A 22,556-nucleotide genomic window follows, 5' to 3' on the forward strand; every position below is an offset into this window, starting at 1 on the left:
AGTTCTCGTTCGAAACGCTCCTACTTCAAGAGAGATTGTCCGTTTTGTACACAAACTGCGTCCAGTTTTTGTCGTAGCCCTCTCAACTTTTTAACACATTCTATGTGGGTGAAATGATGATAGCATGCCAACTTTCAACATTTTCAGAGTTCATTTGTAGTGCTTTTCAATTTCAGGGTCAACTAGCTCAAAAAATAAGTAAATGCACGAAATATACGAAATAGAGTCAGAAATTATTGAAATTTTGTGATGTGCCTTTAAATGGTGCATTTTGAACACACAAAAAGTATGGAGTTCAAATAAGTTCAAAAAAATGAAATCCCTTTGTAAGAGACGAGTTCTCGTTCGAAACGCTACTACTTCGAGAGAGATTGTCCGTTTTGTACACGAACTGCATCCAGTTTTTGTCGTAGCCCTCTCAACTTTTTAACACATGCTATGTGGGTAAAATGATGATAGCATGCCAACTTTCAACATTTTGAGAGTTCATTTGTAGTGCTTTTCAATTTCAGGGTCAACTAGCCAAAAAAAAAAGTAAATGCACGAAATATACCAAATGAAGTCAGAAATTGTTGAAATTTTTTGATATGCCTTTGAATGGTGCATTTCGAACACACAAAAAGTATGGAGTTCAAATAAGTTCAAAAAAATGAAATCCCTTTGTAAGAGATGAGTTCTCGTTCGAAATGCTGCTACTTCGAGAGAGATTGTCCGTTTTGTACACGAACTGCATCCAGTTTTTGTCGTAGCCCTCTCAACTTTTTAACACATGCTATGTGGGTGAAATGATGATAGCATGCCAACTTTCAACATTTTCAGAGTTCATTTGTAGTGCTTTTCAATTTCAGGGTCAACTAGCTCAAAAAAAAAAGTAAATGCACGAAATATACCAAATGAAGTCAGAAATTGTTGAAATTTTGTGATGTGCCTTTGAATGATGCATTTTGAACACACAAAAAGTATGGAGTTCAAATAAGTTCAAAAAAATGAAATCCTTTTGTAAGAGATGAGTTCTCGTTCGAAACGCTGCTACTTCGAGAGAGATTGTCCGTTTCGTACACGAACTGCATCCAGTTTTTGTCGTAGCCCTCTCAATTTTTTAACACATTCTATGTGGGTGAAATGATGATAGCATGCCAACTTTCAACATTTTCAGAGTTCATTTGTAGTGCTTTTCAATTTCAGGGTCAACTAGCTCAAAAAAAATAAGTAAATGCACGAAATATACCAAATGAAGTCAGAAATTGTTGAAATTTTGTGATGTGCCTTTGAATGGTGCATTTTGAACACACAAAAATTATGGAGTTCAAATAAGTTCAAAAAACTGAAATCCCTTTGTAAGAGATGAGTTCTCGTTCGAAACGCTGCTACTTCGAGAGAGATTGTCCGTTTTGTACACGAACGGCATCCAGTTTTTGTCGTAGCCCTCTCAACTTTTTAACACATGCTATGTGGGAGAAATGATGATAGCATGCCAACTTTCAACATTTTCAGAGTTCATTTGTAGTGCTTTTCAATTTTAGGGTCAACTAGCTCAAAAAATAAGTAAATGCATGAAATATGCCAAATGGAGTCAGAAATTGTTGAAATTTTGTGATGTGCCTTTAAATGGTGCATTTTGAACACACAAAAAGTATGGAGTTCAAATAAGTTCAAAAAAATGAAATCCCTTTGTAAGAGATGAGTTCTCGTTCGAAACGCTGCTACTTCGAGAGAGATTGTCCGTTGTGTACACGAACTGCATCCAGTTTTTGTTGTAGCCCTCTCAACTTTTTAACACATGCTATGTGGGTGAAATGATGATAGCATGCCAACTTTCAACATTTTCAGAGTTCATTTGTAGTGCTTTTCAATTTCAGGGTCAACTAGCCAAAAAAAAAGTAAATGCACGAAATATACCAAATGAAGTCAAAAATTGTTGAAATTTTTTGATATGCCTTTGAATGGTGCATTTTGAACACACAAAAAGTATGGAGTTCAAATAAGTTCAAAAAAATGAAATCCCTTTGTAAGAGATGAGTTCTCGTTCGAAACGCTGCTACTTCGAGAGAGATTGTCCGTTTTGTACACGAACTCCATCCAGTTTTTGTCGTAGCCCTCTCAACTTTTTAACACATGCTATGTGGGTGAAATGATGATAGCATGCCAACTTTCAACATTTTCAGAGTTCATTTGTAGTGCTTTTCAATTTCAGGGTCAACTAGCTCAAAAAAAATAAGTAAATGTACGAAATATACCAAATGAAGTCAGAAATTGTTGAAATTTTGTGATGTGCCTTTGAATGATGCATTTTGAACACACAATAAGTATGGAGTTCAAATAAGTTCAAAAAAATGAAATCCTTTTGTAAGAGATGAGTTCTCGTTCGAAACGCTGCTACTTCGAGAGATAATAGTTTGGATAGTCAAAATTATTAATTATGAAAATAAAAAATAGTTTTTCGTTATTTATTCAATTTGAAACACTTTTCATTATCATAGTTTTGTCAAATTCTCAAATATGCAAAAAGAATTTTTAATAAACAAAGTTTTTAATTGAAAATAACAAAATAGATAATAGTTTGGATAGTCAAAATTATTAATTATGAAAATAAAAAATAGTTTTGCATTATTTACTCAATTTGAAACACTTTTCATTATCATAGTTTTGTCAAATTCTCAAATATGCAAAAAGAATTTTTAATAAACATAGTTTTTAATTAAAAATAACAAAATAGATAATAGTTTGGATAGTCAAAATTATTAATTATGAAAATAAAAAATAGTTTTGCATTATTTATTCAATTTGAAACACTTTTCATTATCATAGTTTTGTCAAATTCTCAAATATGCAAAAAGAATTTTTAATAAACATAGTTTTTAATTGAAAATAACAAAATAGATAATAGTTTGGATAGTCAAAATTATTAATTACGAAAATAGAAAAAAAATTCAAACTATATTCGAAATCATAGAGAAAATTCAATCTAAATTCTCATTTGAATTTAAATTGAATTTTCCCTATAATTTCTAATATAGTTACAATTTTCAGTGAATTTAGGTCCGTAAGCCTGCTTTAGAGAGGAGTTTGATGGAGAAGCTGCGACGGGGCTTATTAACAAGTGTTAGTCCCCCTCGCTGGGCGAGGTGGGACTAAACTTATCGTACACCCAAGGAGGGGCTTTAGTCCCGGGTGGAGCCACGCCCCGGGACTAAAGACCCCCTTTAGTCCCGGTTGGAGCCACGCCCCGGGACTAAAGACCCCTTTTCGGCAGGCGAGGAGGCGGGAAACGAGGGGCTTTAGTCCCGGCCCGTGGCTCCACCCGGGACTAAAGGGGGTCTTTAGTCCTGGTTCGGGCTACGCACCGGGACTAAAGATCCACCTATATAAGCGGGACTTCGAAAAATTCCAACTCAAATCGTCCATTTCTCCTCTTCTTCCTCTCGTTCTCCTGCCCGGCGCGGCACAGCGACGAACTCGACGACGCCATCAGGCTGCCCGATGTCCTGCTCGCCGCCGCCTGCCGTCCTCCTCGCCGTCGTCGTCGTCCTCCTCGCCGCTGCCGTCCTCCTCGCCGCGCGCCGCCGTCCTCCTCGCCGTGCGCCGCGCCGTCCTCCTCGCCGCGCGCCGTCGACACCTCCGGCCGGTAAGCCCCCCGCTCCCTCCTCCCCAACACTCCGACCAGTAGAAGAAAAGAAGAAAAAAAGGAGAAGATAAGAAGAAAAAGGAGAAGAAAGGAAGAAAAAGGAGAAGAAAAGAAGAAAAAGGAGAAGAAAATAAGAAAAAGAAAAAGATTTTTTTGTCATTTAATTCCTATTGTTATTAGGTTTGTGCTAGATTATTAGGGTTAGTAATATTTAGAATTAGGTTAGGGTTACAAGAAGAAGAAATAGGAAAAAAAAAAGAAAATAAGATTAGGAAAAATGAAAATAAGAAGAGGAGGAGAAGAAAAGAAGAAAAAGGAGAATAAGAAGAGGAGGAGAGGAGAAGAAGAGGAAAAATAGAAGAAGAGGAGAAGTAGAAGAAGAGAAAAAATTAGAAGAGGAGGAGAGGAGAAGTAGAAGAAGAGAAGAGGAGAAGTACTACAAGAAGAGGAGAAGTAGAAGTAGAAGAAGAAGTAGAAGAAGAGGAGAAATAGAAGAAGAGGAAAAATGAGTTTAGGGTTACAAGAAGAAGAAATATTTTTATTTGTCATTTAATTTTGCTATTGTATAGTGTATATGCTTAAGTGTTAATAGTGTTTCTTAGATTATTGCTTAATTTTGCTATTGTATATGCTTAAGTGTTAATAGTTTAATTTTGCTATTGTATATGCTTAAGTGTTAATAGTTTATTTTTAGCAAGAAAATTAATAGAACGAGTTTATTTTTTAGTTCATTTTACGATGCCTATCCCGCATCCTCGTCGTCGACTCGGCGGAGGACACCTGCTTGATCAGAGGGGCCCTGTCCGGGACTGGGCTCCGCCCGGCTGGTATTGGGAGGTGCTACCTTCCGGGGGGTGTAGGTTGGTGAGGAGCCAGCCCGTCGTTGACCCGATCTTTGTTTGGTGGCGGTCGCGTGGGCCAGTGAGGGTGACGAGGCTTTCGGACACCGCGGAGGTGGTACGTCACCGTGTCAGCGAGGAGGATGAGCACGTCCGTCGCTAGATGGTTGTGTTGGAGGGCAGGTTCGAGCATACCTGGCAGGTTCTTCGGGGATCTCACTGGAGCTATGATCCCGTGATGGTTCCTTCTCTTTGGGTGTCCACCGCCCGCGCCAATACCCGTCGGGCGCTACGGTTCTAGATGTATCAGTGATGCTATATGTATGATAGTATTCGAGGAGTATTAGTGATAATATTCGACGATGTACGGACAAAAGTGATGATGTATTAGCTTATAATTGAATGCATGCTAATTTGAATACTACTTTATTTTACGATTTGGTTTTGCTTATTGAATGCTCAAATTGGAAAAGTACTCCTACTTTGAATACTATGCAGAAATCTAGGAGTCCCGGGTGGAGCCACGACCCGGGACTTAAGTTGTTTTGGAACGGAGTTCCTGATAGAATAATTCTTTTTTGGTACAAAGGTTAAGAGAATCCGTTTTTTGCAGAACTATGGATCCACATATCAGGAACCTCGAAGAGGAAAAACTTCTCGGAGATATAATCAAAGACGGCCCCGACGTTGAACCAGCTGAATCTCCGTCGTCATATCTAAACCAGGACGTTGGAATGGAGGTCGAGCGACACGAAGATGAAGCCGATGGGGCAAGAGATAGGTCCAATGACGGAGAAGGTGATAACTCCACTGATGGAGAAGCCGGTGAAGAGGAGATGTCCGGCGAGGTATACATATGAAGTTCGACAATCACTTGTAATATGTGAAAAATATTGGAGATAGCTCTATATTGTATACATATACATTCATTTGACGAATGTTTCTCCCTCTTAGGCCTCCACATCGAGCAAAACTACGAAACGAGGCCCGACTAGCAAGTTGGATGCACGGACGCATTACACATATGAGGTGATATTTCCTACGGGGGAACCCAAGCTTCCTAAGAATGCTGCTGACACATTCAAGAAGCAATGCGGAGTTCTCGTTAGGGATCACGTCCCGATCAGCGTTCGGGAGTGGAACAAGCGCAAAGGGGCAGCCGATAGTGACTATGTCGCCCAAAGGTACAAAGATAATCTTTGGAATGATCTCATGTCACATTTCAACCTGCCAGAATGTGAGAATGAAGACGCCGCAGACAAACTGATGGCCAAAGTCAAGCAGTGGACTCTGAAGAAGATGGCCGAACTGTTCCGTAGCTGGAAGAAGAAGCTATGGAAAAACTATCTGAAGACAAAGAAAGTGCCAGTATTCAAGGGGTATCTAGCCAAGCAGGCGAATCACTGGAAGGCATTTCAAGAGTACAAGGAGTCAGAAGATGCCCATGCATTATCAGAAAAGAACAAGATAAATGCCGACAAGAAGAAATATCACCACAAGCTGGGGCCAGGGGGCTATGAGACTGCCATCCCAAAGTGGGATAAGAAAGAGCAAGATCTGGTAGATAAAGGCATCGTACCTGAACCACTCCGTGATGAGTGGGAATTGAGAGCAAGAAATTGGTTCCTTGCGCATGGTGGGTCGTACGATGAAACAACAGGGGACCTCATTTGCAATGACGATCTTAGGATACCCGGGGAGAATTGGAAAAGGATAGTGAAAGAAATTAAGGAGGGACAAAGAAAGTTCACTACAGATAGAGATAAAGATTTGCTCACACTGGTCCTCGGCAATGACGAACATGGAGGACGAACGCGAGGCTTCGGTCCTTCTTACCCGTGGTGGCTTGGGTTTGCCAGAGACCAAGACACTTACAGAAGCCGAGAGAGAGCAAAGAAGCGGCAGCAGGATGAGGAGAATGACAAGTTCAACCAGTTGCTTGCCAGGATTAACGAGCAACAGAAGCAAATTGATGAGCTTAGAAGAGTACCGCGCCAGGAAGATCCTGCACTTGATATTACCGGCGCCCCATCTAAGCAGAAAAGCAGCGTGGCTGAATCTGAGGCCCCGCTCGACGATGAACGAAGAATGATAGAGGGCGGTCCCGGCTACCCCGTGGATGGAATCAAGGAGTCAACATCATGTGAACTCCATCAGAAATTCAAGAACATATCCATGAAGGTGGCCGTCGGACAAGCTTTACCTTCTGGCCTTGATGCACGCTGGCATGGCCGTGAGATTCCAGCTGGCTTTACTAAAATCGGGGTGGATGAAATCATGACGGGGTTTAATGATATGGAGCTCGACATAGCTCGACCCAAAGATGAGAGCACACTCGGAGAAGTACTGGGTGGAGTCATCCTATGGGAAAAGAACTACATCAAGCTTCCAGGCTCGGCCCCAAGGACAACACCGCCTCCGAGTCGTCGCAGGTCACCTACACCTCCATTACCTCCAAGCCCTCCACATGACGTCGGCCAGCACAACACGAGTCCATCTCGATCACCGCCGCCGGACTGGGGTCGTCCGTCTCTGCCGCTGCCCGCACATGATACTAAGCGGAAGCGTGCGAGCAAGAACGCTCCGTCGATGATTTCTAAGCGACGGAGCTCCCCAAAGCGCAAACTGTCGCCCCTCCCAAAGGTACCTCATGCTAATCTTCCTATCATACCTTATGATCGTACCCCCGAGGAAAACGCCAGGATAGCAAAGGAACAACATGATGCGCAGATGAAAAAGAAGAAACAAGAGCCCCGCCCGGAATACACCGAGAAACAAATAGCATGGGCAAAATACTTCATAACCCTTCCATCACAGTATGACTTACACTATAAGCCTGATGACTATACACGCACATTGCAGAAGGAAGTGAAAAAGAGCAGCTCACGTGCAAGTGCAAGTGGGAGCAAATCAAGTTCAACTACAAGCAAGAAAAAAATCAGACGTTCCTCAGCTTGGACAACAGGCCAAACAGTCGATCCCACCCCTCAAGGTGTTAACCGAGAATGTTCCCCCTCCGGTGCAGGGGCAAGCTTTTGAAAGAGCAAAGGAGTTGGCGGCTGAATGTGGTATCTCGGTTGAAGATTTGTTGGCTTCCCAAGACGACAGGATACCCAAGGCTGTGGTAGCCCCTAAGCCACAGTTTGTCATGGGAGAGCCTTTGGTCAGCAAAGATGATCTCCCAACAAATATGCGTTACTTGCATAAATGGTACTTAAGTGAATCAAAGAATGGGAGAACGATGATCGTGCTGAGTGTCCCACGGGAGTACTACGGCCGCTCTGAAGAAATTCATATCGACTTTGATGAACTCTTCCAGATGTACAATGGCGACGCCCTCGACAAATCGCTTATGAGTTGCTATTTTCTGTAAGTTTTTCAATTCGTTGTCTACATATAACTTGTTTAGTTATTTCAATTCATTGTCTATATATACCTTGTACTCTATTATGCAGAATGAAGATTCTGGATTGTAAAAGTAAGAGCATCCTAAATATTGGGTTTATTGACCCAGATAAAATACATATAGCGACGCTAACTGATAAACCCAAGGAGACGGAGGAAAACCTTCTAAGGTTTCTAACAGATCAAAATTTCTATGACCACATACTGTTTCCATACAACTTCAGGTGAGGGTCTTTACTCTGTTGTGTCCATTCACTTATAAGTGTAATTGATAAGTTACTGACATATATATACACACACACACACACACACACACACACACACACACATGTGCAGCTTTCATTGGATTTTGTTGGACATTCAAATTGATAAGGGAAGAGTTGATGCCTTCGACCCATTATCGAGACCCTTGGAACAGTTCCAAAGCCTGCACGACATGCTTCAAGGGTAATTTTAATCATTCTTGCGCTCTATCGGTCTCTTTTGATGATTTTCTGATATATCAATTAATGAAAAACTTAGCAAATCATTATCCTTGTCGGGCAAGGTTTGGAAGCGGTTCAAGTGCGTGACTCCCGGTAACTTTCCTGAGAAGCTGACCTTTAGAGTGGCTCAGGTAAGTAGTAGTATGATATACTTCTATTAATTTTCAATGCATTTATGATGCTAGATTATTATTTTGATTATATATATTCTATTCTCGTAAAGTGCGACCATCAGCCACGGGGAACGCATCTATGCGGATACTATGTTTGCGAGACCATTCGCACGTTTACCTCTGAGTTCAAGGATCACAGATTCGACGTAAGCAATGAACATTCACACCTCTATTTTTACCCGTCATTCTTTGTTATCATGATTGATATTCATATTCATCTCCTCTTCTTATATAGCACACGACCATGAGGACGAAGGTCCTACCAGAGCAACGCGCGATTGCTGTTGCAGAGGAGCTTGGGGGATTTCTGAGGACGGAAGCTATAGAAGACAAAGGACGATTTAGTGTAGCTAAGGGCCATTACTGATGTTCGTCCATGTAATCGAATAGACGGGCTCTAGTCCCGATAATTCAGATCTCCATATAATTATATATATATGATCGCTTGTAAGATAAGTTAATCTTATATATATATGCATAATTATTTCCATTTAAATTATATGAAAACTAATTCCCGAACACCAAACGAGGCATCACGTTAATCTCCCAAACACCTAAACCCTAAAACCCTAAAACCCAAAAATAATTTCATTAAAAAAAACCCCCCAAAAACCAGCAAAATCTGAATATTTTAGTCCCGGTCCGTGTAATGAACCGGGACTAAAGGGCCTGCCCCTGGGGCGCTACGAGGCGCCCACGTGAAGCACCTTTAGTCCCGGCTTGTAAGAGGGCCGGGACGAAAGGTTAGGCCTTTAGTCCCGCCCCTTTAGTCCCGGTTGGTGAACCGGGACTAAAGCCCCTTACGGGCCGGGGCTAAAGGCCCCGTCCCCACTAGTGCGCATGCCTCGCTGGCCTGGGCCGGCCCACTAGCACGCTCGTGAACTGTTCTACTTTTTTGTTCTGTTTTTTCTGTTGATATAGTAGAAAAAAATCAACCAGGTTTTTCTATTTGTTACGGAAAATAAAAATATGAAATAAAAAAGGCTTACAGATTTAAATAAAAAGCTTCATCCGTTTGAAAAAAGGTTCATATCTGTAAAAAAGGTTCATCAATTTGAAAAAAAGATCATTGAAATTGAAAAAAAAACTTCATCCAATTTGAAAAAAGGTCATTAAATTTGTAAAAATATCTTAAAAATTCAAAAATGTTCATGTATTTTTATAAAAAGTTCATCAATTTTAAAACAAAACCATCTATTTTCAAAAAGATGTTCATCAATTTTCAAAAAAGTTCATCGGTATGCACAAAAGTTCGTAGAATTTAAAGGTTAATTTACTTTCAGTGATGTTCATAAATTGTAAAAAATATTCATCAAAAGTTTAAAAAATTATAAATATTCACAGAAGTTTATAGAATTTTTTAAAAGAACTTCGTCAGCCGACATCTAGATGGGCCGAGCCATTTAAGAATGCTGCAGGCGCCAGTTAACAGAATGCACGTTAACTCGCGCGTGCCGTGCCAAATAGGAAATTTTCAAGGCCCCGGTCGCTGCTGTAATGGAATTACCATGGTCATCTCTTACCACAACTCCATAAGCTATGCGAAGGTTTCTGCATGAAAGAAGCATCTACATTGATTTTCACACCGCCCGATTCTGGTTTTTGCATGAAAAAACATCTTATATTAAGGGACATAGGTAGTAGATGTTTATCATTGTTAAACTATTAAATAAATTGATTAAAAATCCAAGAAATATAGTTTATTGGATAGCATGCCCGTCAAGGCCGATTAGTGCAAATTATGGTCTCCTTATGGCACTTAGATTTAGTAATACAAATAAGAGAATTACTAATATACTTTCTGTATACCTAAATACTTGTAGTTGGAAAAAACTAGTCTAGTTCTCACCAACTACAACTATTTTGATATAGAGGGAGTAGATAATAGAAATCTAAAAAAAATATAGATAATAGAAGCGGAGCATCACCTCACTGCTGTGTATAAAACAACACCCAGGGAGTGATATGAAAAAGGGAAGATGGTGGTTAGCTCATCCGCTCAGTGTGTGATCGGACGTGCGTGATCACTACGAGTCGGCCGACCTAGGCACCTCCTCCCACTGGCTGGGCCAAGCTCAATACTGGACCAAGCTCAATACTGATGGGAGTTTCATCACGACCACATGAGCAGGCGGTTCAGGTATGATCCTTCAAGACAACACATGTGATATTATCTATTGCGCATGTAATGAGTTACATGCATGCGAAAACGTGTTAGAGGCCGAGCTCACAGCTTGCAGAGAAGGTCTAGACCTTGCCTTGCATAGGACCATGGTGCCTATTATCGTTGGGATGGATAGTGCAGAGGCAGTGGCGATGATTAACTCACCCTCGACACATAGATCATCGCACCGGTCACTTACACTACTAGGAAAAAGCTTATACACAGAATCTTAGCAGTAGCACTTGTTAAAACAAAGCACTACTGCTAAATAACAGCAGCGCATGGATAAAAAGCTCGCTACTGCTATAAAAATAACAGTAGCGCGCTCAAGTAAAATGTGTTGCTACTATGACTGTTCTAACCGTTGCTGTCAGGCTTGGTATAGTAGTAGCGCGGTTCCGAGAACCGCGCTACTACTAAGTTTTCCAGCAGCATCGCGTTTTTAGATAATGCGCTATAGCTAAGTAACTATAACGCTTGCTGGGTAAGAGCGCTACTACTAAGTTGGACTTGCCCCTGCGCGCGGGTGTCCCTCCCCCAATTCCTCATTCTTCTCACCCGCTTCTGCAACTTCTCCCTCGCCGGCCCTGCTCCATTGTCGCCTCAACCTTTCCCTCCGTCGCCGTCACCGGAGCTGCCACCGGAGCCGCGCGTCATCGCCGCCACCGGAGTCGTGCGCCCTCGGAGCCACCCTTGTCCGCTCCTCGCCACCCCTGCCTCCCTCGCCATCATCGGAGCTGCCTCGCCGCCAGCGGAGCCACCCTCCGCGCCACCATCTCCCTTGAGCCACCCTCAGCGCCCTTGCCTCTCGGTAAGCCCCATCCCTCCTCTCTAGGGTAATTTACTTATGAACCCTAGGAATTAACTTAGGTGAACCCTAGTTATGAATTTAGTTATGAACCCTAGTTAGAGCAATTTATATAGTACTTAGGTTATGTTAGGTTATGTACTTAGTGAAAATGTTGTTAGTTAGGTTATGTTAGAGCAAAATGTTGTTAGTTAGGTTATGTTAGAGCAATTTATATGGTACTTAGTGAGAGAGGGAGAGGGCAAAACACTTAGTGAAAATGTTGTTAGTTAGGTTATGTTAGGGCAATGTACTTAGTGAGAGAGGGAGAGGGAGAGAGATGGAGAGGGAGGGAGAGGGGGAGGGAGAGGGAGAGAGATGGATAGGTAAGGAGAGGGAGAGGAAGAGAGATGGAGATGGAGGGAGAGGGAGAGAGATGGAGATGGAGAGGGAGGGAGAGGAAGAGAGATGGATACCCAAGTGGCCCTTTGTTGTTTCTAGGGAATGAAGACGAGTGGCCTATGTTTTGCCGGAATGTTGATTCATTTTCGTTCTGGAAAATTTCAGGTGCTCGATTTGTCCACTTTTTAGCAAAGGTCATGCCAAAAAATTTCGTGAATTTCGGCAAGACTTGTGCTACAAACTAGGACATATCGAGTGCCCGGGATGGCTGCATTGGATGCCAGGTTCGTCGCTACATGGCTGTGTTAGATGCTAGGTTCTGCAATACCTGACAGGTTCTTCAAGGACATCACCTGAGCTATGGTCCGGTGATGGTTCCTTATCTTTGGGTTGCCACCGCCTGAGCCGTGAGACGTCAACTGGATTTGTATTAGTGATATTATATGATAATATTCGAGATGTATTAGTGATAATATCGGTTATCTTGTCTTTTGGGCTGCCACCGCCTGCGCCGTGATGCGTCAACTAGATTTGTATTAGTGATATTATATCATAACATTCGAGATGTATTAGTGATAATATCGGTTATCTTTCAGTTTGTCGTTGCTCCTTATATGACTTTCATCTGTGTTCTTGATCGATGAATCCCGACTTTCATGTTGATGAGTTGTTAAATGAGTAAGATGATGATGAGTTATATGTCATATATTTGATGTGTGTATGTTATTGCACGGAACACCTCCAAGTGTGTATGTTTTGCCGGAATGTTGATTCATTCCGTTTTGGCAAATTTCACGCGCTCAATTTGTCTTAGTTGAATAATGTTCTTGCCGAATTTTTGAATCACGAACACAGGAAATGTGTGACGATGAATATTGGGAGTGTGAATATTGTGGCGACTATCAGGGGTATGTGCGACATGCCTCACCTACGAGATGACAGGTTCTTCGGCATGAAGATTGACGAGACCTTCGAAGTTTCTATGGTACGCAACGATGACAAGTGTTTTTTCGTAATTAAGCATGCATGACTTATGTTTCTTTGCTTCAACGTGTAATTTCTGTTTTATACAATTCGACTAGTTCCTCCCTTGCCATGCAAGAAGGTATGTGTTGGAGAGGCTCGGGTTCGAAGACCACGAGAGTATGGAGACGAGGAGAGCTAACCTGAGGACTATACATGGTCACACATTTGTGAACAAAGTAATGAATTTAGTTTTTAACACAGTAATAGGGTGCCCAAATTGGGAAGATCTTTGCAAGACATATGAATTTCAGGAGGGTACAAAAATAACCTTCGATCTTTGTCTTGAAGATAATATGCCAGGTAACATCGACATTTGGGTGGTTGCTGATATGCTTCCTGTTCTACCTCCATGTGAGTTCCTCAACCATATTTGTCAAGTAATTTGCATTCTATATTTAAAAATAGTTGGTGTTCATCCATATACTAATTTTTTTAAATTATATTTTATAGCTTATTTTGTTTCTTCTGGTGAATTACGGAAATTAATTGACATGACACACTACACGTATGGATCACATCTAACTTGGCAGGAGAAGGATGTTCTTCTCTACTTTCTTGTTGGTGTCCTTGTTGGTAGGGATAACTTCCCGTATAATTTGGGAACTGGCCCAAATTATACATTTTACATGCCACTAGTTCATAGGTTGAGGGCGGATGATATTTGCCGAAATATCTTGGTAAGAGTTTGCTCATTAAGTACAGTCTACTATTGCATAAATGGTGTTGATTACATTGCGCTAACTAGGTTATTATTATATTCTTCAACAACAACTGCCAAATGATATAGTGCCTCTGTTGATACACCCAGAAGGTCATATGAAAATTAAAAGCCCTATGAGGGCTGAGTTCGATGCTCCATACTCGCCTGACCGTTGCAGGTAACGCTACTCCAGTTATTTCAAAGAATTCTGATTGTAATGCTGCTAACCTTTGGCATATGCGTCTTGGACATATGAGTGAACTTGGTTTGGAAGAGTTAAATAAGAGGGGTCTTCTTAAAGGATATGAAAATGGTAAACTAAAATTTTGTGAGCATTGTATCTTCGGCAAGCACAAGAGGGTGAAGTTCTACACTTCAACTCATACAACTCAAGGTATTCTTGATTATGTGCATCCAGATTTATGGGGACCATCTCGCAAAAGTTCACTAGGTGGTGCTAGTTACATGTTGACTATTATTGATGATTATTCGTGAAAAGTTTGGCTATATTTTTTGAAGCATAAATGGCAAGCATTCTCAGCTTCTAAGGAGTGGAAGATTATGGTTGCGAAGTAAACTGAAAAGAAGGTAAAAATACTTCGCACTGATAATGGTATGGGATTCTATTCTAGGCAATTTGGGGATTATTGCAAGTCTGAAGGCATCGTCAAACACTATACAGTTCCTTATACTCCTGAACAAAGCGGTGTTGCTGAGCGTATGAACATGGCCATTATTTCCAGAGCCCATTGCATGTTGTCCAATTTAGGTTTGCATAAGCATTTTTGGGCTGAGGCCGGTTCCACTGCTTGTTATCTCATTAACCGTTCACCATCTATTGCTCTTAATAAGAAAACTCCAGTTGAGGTATGGTATGGTTCACCTGTTGATTATTCATGGTTGAGAGTTTTTGGTTGGACTTCTTATTCTCATGTCGATAATGGAAAGTTGGAGCCTAGGCTTGTTAAGTGCATTTTTCTTGGTTACAAATCTGGTGTTAAAGGTTTTAAATTGTGGAATCCTGAAGCATAGAAGATGGTTATTAGTAGAAATGTTATCTTTAATGAATCTGCTATGTTACATGATGTTCCATCTACTAATGTTCATGTTGAAAGTGAACAATAGTCTACTATTCAACATCCTACTGTTCAGGGGGAGCATGTTATCGATTCAGGCGACACTTCTGATAAGGAGAATGTTGATGCACATGACAAACCCGTCTTTGATGATGAATAAGTCACTCCAAATCAACCTATTGTTCCACCCAGTTGGAATCTCGCACGTGACAAAGTCAGGCTTGGTATTAATGCACCTGAAAGATTAATTGAGGAGTGCAATATTGTTTGTTTTGCTTTATCTATTGTACAACAAATTGAAGGTAATGCCGAGCCTTCTTCATATTCTGAGGCTATTATTTCCTGTGATAGTAATAAGTGGATGACTGCTATGCATGATGAGATGGAATCAATTAAAAAGAATGGCACTTGGGATTTAGTAAGATTACCTAGAGATAAGAAACCTATTCGTTGCAAGTGGGTTTTCAAAATAAAGGCACATGTTTTTCCTAATGATGAGACAAGATATAAAGCAAGGTTAGTTGCTAAAGGTTATAGCCAAATTTCAGATATTGACTATAACGAAGTCTTTTCTCCTATTTTGAAGCATAGCTCCATTCGCACTTTACTTAGTATTGTTGCCATGAATGATTTTGAGCTTGAACAATTGTATGTTAAAGCTGCACTCTTACATAGAGAATTAGAAGAGGATATTTATATGGAACAACCTAAAGGTTTTGTTATTCCTGAAAAAGAAAAGCTTGTGTGTAAGTTAAATAAATCTCTTTATGGATTGAAGCAATCCCCTCGAAGGTGGTACAAGAGATTTGACACCTTTATGCTCTCTCAAGGTTTCAAATGGTCTAATTATGATAGTTGTGTTTATTTGAAAAAAATGTCAATGGTTCAACTATTTATTAGCTCCTTTACGTTGATGATATGTTAATTGCTGCAAAGAGCATGCCAGAGATTAATGAACTAAAGAAGCAATTGACTAATGAATTGGAGATAAAGGATTTGGGTGGAGCAAAGAAAATACTTGGCATGGAAATATTTAGAGATAAACCGCCAGGAAAATTATATCTAAGTCAAAAGGTATATATTGATAAAGTTCTTTAATATGCATAATGCCAAGCCAGTAAGTACTCCGTTAGGTGCACACTTCAAATTATCATCAGCCTCATGTCCTATGTTAGATGTCAATATTGAGTACATGTCTAGAGTTCCCTATTGAGTGCAGTTAGTTCACTTATGTATGCCATGTTTTGTTCTCGTCCGGATTTATCATATGCATTGAGTGTTGTCAGTAGATTGGCTAGTCCTGGAAAAGAGCATTGGAAAGCAGTTCAATGGATTTTCAGATACCTGCGAGGTACTTCTAATGCTTATTTACATTTTGGGAAAACCGGAGATGGACTTGTTGGTTTTGTTGATTCTGGTTTTGCTGGTGATTTGGATAAGAGAAGATCACTCACATGTTATGTTTTGACCATTGGTGGTTGTGCTGTGAGTTGGAGAGCAACTTTGCAGTCTATTATGGCCTGTTCCACTACTGATGCCGAGTATATGGCTATTTCTGAGGCATGCAAAGAAGCTATATGGTTGAGAAGTTTACACACTAAGCTTTGTGGAGACTCATATTGCCCTACCATATTTTGTGGCAGTCAAAGTATTATATATCTTACAAAAAATCCAATGTATCATGAGAGAACGAAGCACATTGATATCAGATTTCACTATGTTCGTGACGTTGTTGCTAAAGGTGATTTAAAGGTATGCAAGATAAGTACTCATGCTAATCGAGCTGATATGATGACAAAGCCAGTTCCTACCAATAAGTTTGAGCTTCGCTTAGGCTTAGTTGGTATTTCTTACTAGTCCTATGGACTTTGATGAACAAGGTGTTTATGCTGATTTGGATGGAGTTATCTACTTTCTTTGACTGCTGGAGGGAATTTGGCTCATGGTAGAGATTGTTAATCTGTGATCCAAATTCTACCGTGTTGGACTAGACATAGTACAAATGGTGTGGGACTTTACGTTGGTATCACATGTACGAGTACAACTTGTTTACTTGTCCTCCAAGGACTTTCATGTATTGCCCCTCATATATACCCCAAGGTAGTCACACCTGAAGACGACCCGTCGTCCCGTACTTGTAATATTCCATCATCATAGTGATTACACCTTTGTGCGTCCGTGGTTTTCTCCCGCAAGGGTTTTCACGTAAAAATCTATGTTTTTCGTGACTCGTTGATCTTATTTTATCTAACAACTGCTCTGGTCTGACACGAGTTTCTTTTCCAAAGCCTTGGCAGAATTTCGCGTCACAAAGATTGATAACAGGATGAAGACATTTCTAAGGTGTATGGTTCTTAGTTATGTTATACGTATTACTGTTTTGGATCTATGCTTCGAAGCATTGTAATTGTGATGTTTGTCGAGTCTGAATAAAGTTATAGTTCATTATAAAGGAAGTAGTACTGCTGAATCTTCAAAGCACACTAAGAGAAACCAACAATCCTGAATTGAAATGCTAAAGCAGTGTACGAAACAACAACGCAGACACATTGTCTACTTATGTGATAACACCACATGACTCAGAGGTTTAGTTTGACTCGACATGAAAGCCTCAACTGTAAATAACCAACAACTTCTACTACGTCCATCAAAGGTTTGCAGAGATTCCATCTTATTCAGAGAGCCAAACCATTATCTCCGACACTGCCAGCTTGTATATCTCATCACACGCCACATGATCTCCGAACTGGTTGCTCCCTCCATTTATCTGTTTGCAAAAAACACTTAATGTCAAAGGATGCTCATGTGAAGTATCTACAATTTATCAAGTGATGTTTGTTTTGTCAAGACTTTATCCTGCCATCTCGTAATAAAATACAATTATGTCATTGCATCCAAAATAGGAACTATGCCCAATTTTTTTATAATTTTTTTGTAAATTAAAAAATATTCACAAACTGAAAAACGTTTGTGCAAATAAAAAGAGGTTAATGTATTCCCAAAATATTTGTAAATTTTAAAATTGTTCATCAATCCAGTTTTCCTAAATAAACTTATTTAAAAATTATGAACACAAATTTAAATTCCTCAACCCATTTTGGAAATCCAATTTTCATTTGAAAACATGATTTTTATTTTGAAATTGCAAACAATTGTTAAAATGCAAATAATTTTTTAAAACAAGAATAATTTTTTAAAAGCATACATTTTAAAATTTCAAACAATTTTGGAAGGTTTTGAACATTTTTTATTTTCTGAGGAAAAAATAGAAAAATAAAAATAAAAGAAATGGTAAAAAAATGGTTCACTTCACGAACCAGCTAGAAGGTGCCCCAAACTGGTCAGAAACCTTAAGTTCCTAAAACCATTCATCACGTCCCAAGCGGTTCAATCACCTCCTTGCTAAATGGTTAGGCCCGATAATACTACGACGTAACCGATCAAAACGGTACATATCATTTGTGGTCAACGGGATAACATGCATATTGGTTAGCGTGAGATGAGGTCTCTTATGGATAGTTGTAGCACGAATGATCCATGTCGCCCATAGAAACACTTGTGTGCATACATTCCATATATGGGGTGCAGTCACTTTATATTCGGGTCCTTATTCTTATAGGCCTCTAGTTTTGTACATAGTAAGCTTCATTTCCCCCCTTCCATATGTGCATCATTGATAACTAAACCATGTCGTGTGTAACTCAAAAATAAAAGAAAACACAACTACAGTTGTAAAGATAACATGTAGCTAGATTTGCTTTCAAAGATATTGTCCCAAAATGTATGATTACCACATGCATCTTGGCACATTACCTCTAACATTAGAATTATAATTTTCTTACTTTACATAAGTTAAAAACTAAGCTTCAATCTCACACGACACTAGTTTGTGAGTTTTAGTACAAATTCATAGACATTAGTTGAAAGATCACACCCAAATACTACTATACCAAAGAAGTCACATGATGCCAAAATGTTACCATATTAAGTGTTCACAAGCTTAAGAAAAGTATATTGACATTACCTCGTGTGAACCCCTAAACTAGTGTATGTAGTTTCAATAAATTATGAACATATATAGTATTTCTTTTACAATCTACCTCTTATGTTGTAGGTTAAACTTTTGTGTTTTTTTATGTAAACCCAAACTCATGAGGGCACCTTATACTTTTTTGTTCCAAGGAAGTTCACTTCAGCGCTCTCTCGCCCAACCCGGTTCCATACACTAGTTTGGTTGGCGAGTGTGGTGACTTGGGCCATTTTGGATTGGACGAAATGGTGGATTTCTACAGGTGTTGATCCAAGTTAATGCATTATGCTACCCTTTCTCTGTAAATGGTGGTTATGGCGACGAGTGAGATCTTCACACACAATAATAAGGCCAAAAAATGAGGTGGAAAATCAGGAGATGTGTTGGCAGGGAAGAATTACAACATAATTAATCATGTATTAATCTTAAGATCCAAACACGACATTAGTGATAGTAATAAAGGATGTGTTTGTTGGGTACAATGTTCTCGGTGTGTATTCTTCAACATGGACAACAATGGTAGTAATGTTTCAAAAAAAGGTAGCATGATAAGTAAAAAATATTCCTTACTTTCCTGTCTACTAGCTAAAAGCCTCCACTTGTCAGACCGATTCTTAAGAGGTTCACTCAGATAGGAACAAAAGGCAAGGATGATCACCCAAATCCGGTCATAGTCTTTCCCATCTAATGTCCATGTGGATGTGCATTTAGACTATGATTTGCATATATATAGAATAAACACATTTTTATGCTTCTAGGAATAAACTTATATCTATTTGGGAGGTTTTGCGGCAACTCAAGCGGCCTCAATGCAAGTTTACAGTATGTCCAAGTAGAAATTAGAAAGTCTATGGAGAAGATGTTATCCTAGTAGGTTGAACATGCAACAATTACATGTAGACCGGTAAATTATATATGTAAGCGCAAAAGCACGTCACATGTAATTGCACAAGTTCTAGTTGTCCCACTTTACCGAACAACTGCTTCGACGTTAATAGCATGAAGAAGGGGTTGACTGGTAACCATGGCGCAGTCAAAGGCTTTCAACCTTGTAACTATAATTGGACAAGTTCAATGCTTCCTCCACTACTAGCTTAGATGGAGGGGGCACTAGACCGGCGTTGGCGGTTGATTGGGGGCTACTAGTTGTTGGCATGGCTTTCGACTAAATGAATGAAAGAAGGAAAATTGTGTTGATGTGAGGGGAGAAGTAGGCCTAACTTGGGACATAACCACATTCCAGTCAATGGCAGTTTCAACATTCCAGTGTGATATACACACTACTAAATGAGAGTTTTCGTATTTTGAGTGACGTAAGACAACACATATAATTTATATATGTAAGCGCAAAAGCACAACACATGTAATTGCACGAGTTCTGGTTGTCCCACTTTACCGAACAACTACTTCGACGTTAGGGGATACTAAGCTTTCTGATGCGACGCATATGTATCATATGTTGCTCTGATCCTGCCACTTAATTTGCCGAGCAGTTTCGAATCAGCAGATACACGTGAACAAATAAGACCGGCACATTATAGAATGCTACAAATAAGACCGCCACAACTAAATGGCACATGTTCCCCTTTCCCTTAAGGCTATGTTCGGTTGTTGCTGTTTCCTTCCCCACGAGGAATCAACCCCTCCAGGGATTGGGTGAATCCCCTCATGTCACCCATCCCCCGCCAACACCGTCCTCACAAATCCCTTCATATGAGATTCAGTTCGGTTACTCCCTCCCGAGATCTTCTCCCTCCTATCAGCCAGGAAACCGAGAGACAGAGCGTAACAGCTCCGCGAGAGATAAAGAAAAGGTGTTTCTTTCCGCACGGTGAGACGCGTGGATCATATCCCGACGGTTTTCACGCGATTTTGAAAGGATTTGGAAGGAGCGCGATCCACGCCGGGTCTAACCGAAGGCTGTTATAAGCTAGATCGAGATCTGCCCCCAGCCGGCCGGGGCGAAACCCACAGTGACTCGCAGGGTTTGCGCCCGATCCCGGCGCGGGCGGGGCTAATCGAACATAGCCTAATGTTTATAGCCTCAAATTTAGTTGTTTACGGCCTCAATCATATAACTACTAGTAGTATTCTTGCACCTATATAAGCCTGGCAAACTTTCATTCTTCACCAAAAACGCAGAAGCTAGATCGAGAGCGTGGGTTTACTTACGCGAGCTTGGATGGTGAACATGGACTGGGAACGGTCAGACGAGATCCCCGACGTGATCACGTCGATGCCGTGCTTCTCCAGCACGGCCATCACCATGGTGAGCACGCCCGAACGCCGCGCCACCGACATGTGGATGTACGCGTTGTTGCCGGACAGGCTGAGGACGACGTTCGGCCCTGACCACGTCTGGAGCGCCACGGGTGCCGGTGCCGCGGTCACCGCGCCCAGAGCCATGGACGGCGCTGGCGTCGCCCCTGTCTGCCAGATCCCACAACCCGACAGCCCAGTCACCGGCGACGCCATGGCCATAGGCGCGGCCGCCACAGCTGAACAGGCGACCCCGCCATTGGCCGCGGCCGCTGGCTTCCCTCGTGCGAGGTCCCTCTCCAGCTTGTGCCTCTCCAGCTCGCTCAGCGTCCCCTCCAGGCTCTTGATGTAGTGTATGGCTTCCATCACTATACTCGACTTGTCAACCTGAAACACCAAAAGACTAAGCGAGTGACGATCTGACGATCGATCGACCAGCCCTATCTGCGTCCACAAAGCCCTAATATACGGGTCTAGCTAGCTAGCTATTAGCTTATGCCATCACCTTGTCAGGGAGGGTGGGGAGGAGGCCGTGCAGCTTGGTGAACATCTCGCTCATCCGCCTCCGCCTCTCGCGCTCCGTGATTATGTGCAGCTCTCTGTCGCCGCGGCGGCCGCGTGATCTTCCATCCCTGCGACTGCGAGCACCTACGACCGGTGCTGTCATGATCTTACCCTTAGATCTACAACCCTCTTCTTCTTCAACCTTGGGGACGCCCTTCCCCTTGTCCATAGCGCCGCCGAGGACCAGCCGGCTGCCGCCCTTGCCGGAACTCATGGAGTCGGAGCTGGTCGCCGGCGGAGCGTGGTTGTCGTTGCCTTGCGCCATGGCAGACCCCAAAACTAAACTCAAAGTAAGGTGTATGGAATTTGGATGTGGAGAGAATGCCTTTTTTGCTGGCTTTTCAAGGAAGGATGCGCAAAGCTTTTGCGTCTGCTCAAAATATATCACGGCATTTCGTGTTTGTCAGGACGTACGAAATTAATTGCCATAATTTTGTGCTAAAATTCTCTTTCTATCTCTTATCTCCAAACCGTTGCTGCCAAAAATGTGTAATGTCTCGTAGCTAGCTGGCTCATGCTTGCACTACTGGCACATCCATTGAATTTACAGCCTGCTCATTTACTTGAGTAGAATTGAAAGGAAAGGAAACAAACTTTTCTGCATGATGATCTTCACTCTGATTGGTCAGTCAATTGATCTGATCAACACAATTATGAACCATTTAGTACTACTCCATAAATCCATATATATACTAACACAACATTTTAGTAAAAATATTGTAATATTGTACTAATATTATCGGTGCAGGGCGGACACACAGCAACTCCATTCTCCAGGGAAGTAACTAGCAATTAATAACCGAAGCCAAACATTTTCATGTCCACGTTTTGAACAACATACGCAACTACACAAGAACACAAATTCTGTTCAGTACTAACACAAAGCAGCATGTTAAGCATGCATGTTTGGCATCCAGCTATTTGAGTACCTTTTTGTAGGCATCTCACCAAACACTTAACGTATTTCACCGGGTAATCCAAAAGGCTGTCCCATTTTCATTTGACCTGGAGTATAATTGAT

General features: G+C 41.2%; 1 protein-coding gene across 1 annotated transcript; it reads right to left on the bottom strand.

Annotated features, from left to right (window-relative positions):
• Positions 1-17,171: 17,171 nt before the first annotated feature.
• LOC123402505 (transcription factor bHLH95) lies at positions 17,172-21,914 on the bottom strand. Its single transcript, XM_045096427.1, has 3 exons — positions 21,477-21,914; positions 20,885-21,358; positions 17,172-17,449 (listed from the first exon to the last, which is right to left on the bottom strand). Exons 1-3 carry the CDS (start codon positions 21,798-21,800, stop codon positions 17,354-17,356), a joined length of 894 nt encoding a protein of 297 aa, XP_044952362.1. The 5' UTR covers positions 21,801-21,914; the 3' UTR covers positions 17,172-17,353.
• Between the last annotated feature and the right edge of the window lie 642 nt (positions 21,915-22,556).

The sequence above is a fragment of the Hordeum vulgare genome, chromosome 6H, assembly GCF_904849725.1.
Source record: "Hordeum vulgare subsp. vulgare chromosome 6H, MorexV3_pseudomolecules_assembly, whole genome shotgun sequence".
Lineage (NCBI taxonomy): Eukaryota > Viridiplantae > Streptophyta > Magnoliopsida > Poales > Poaceae > Hordeum > Hordeum vulgare.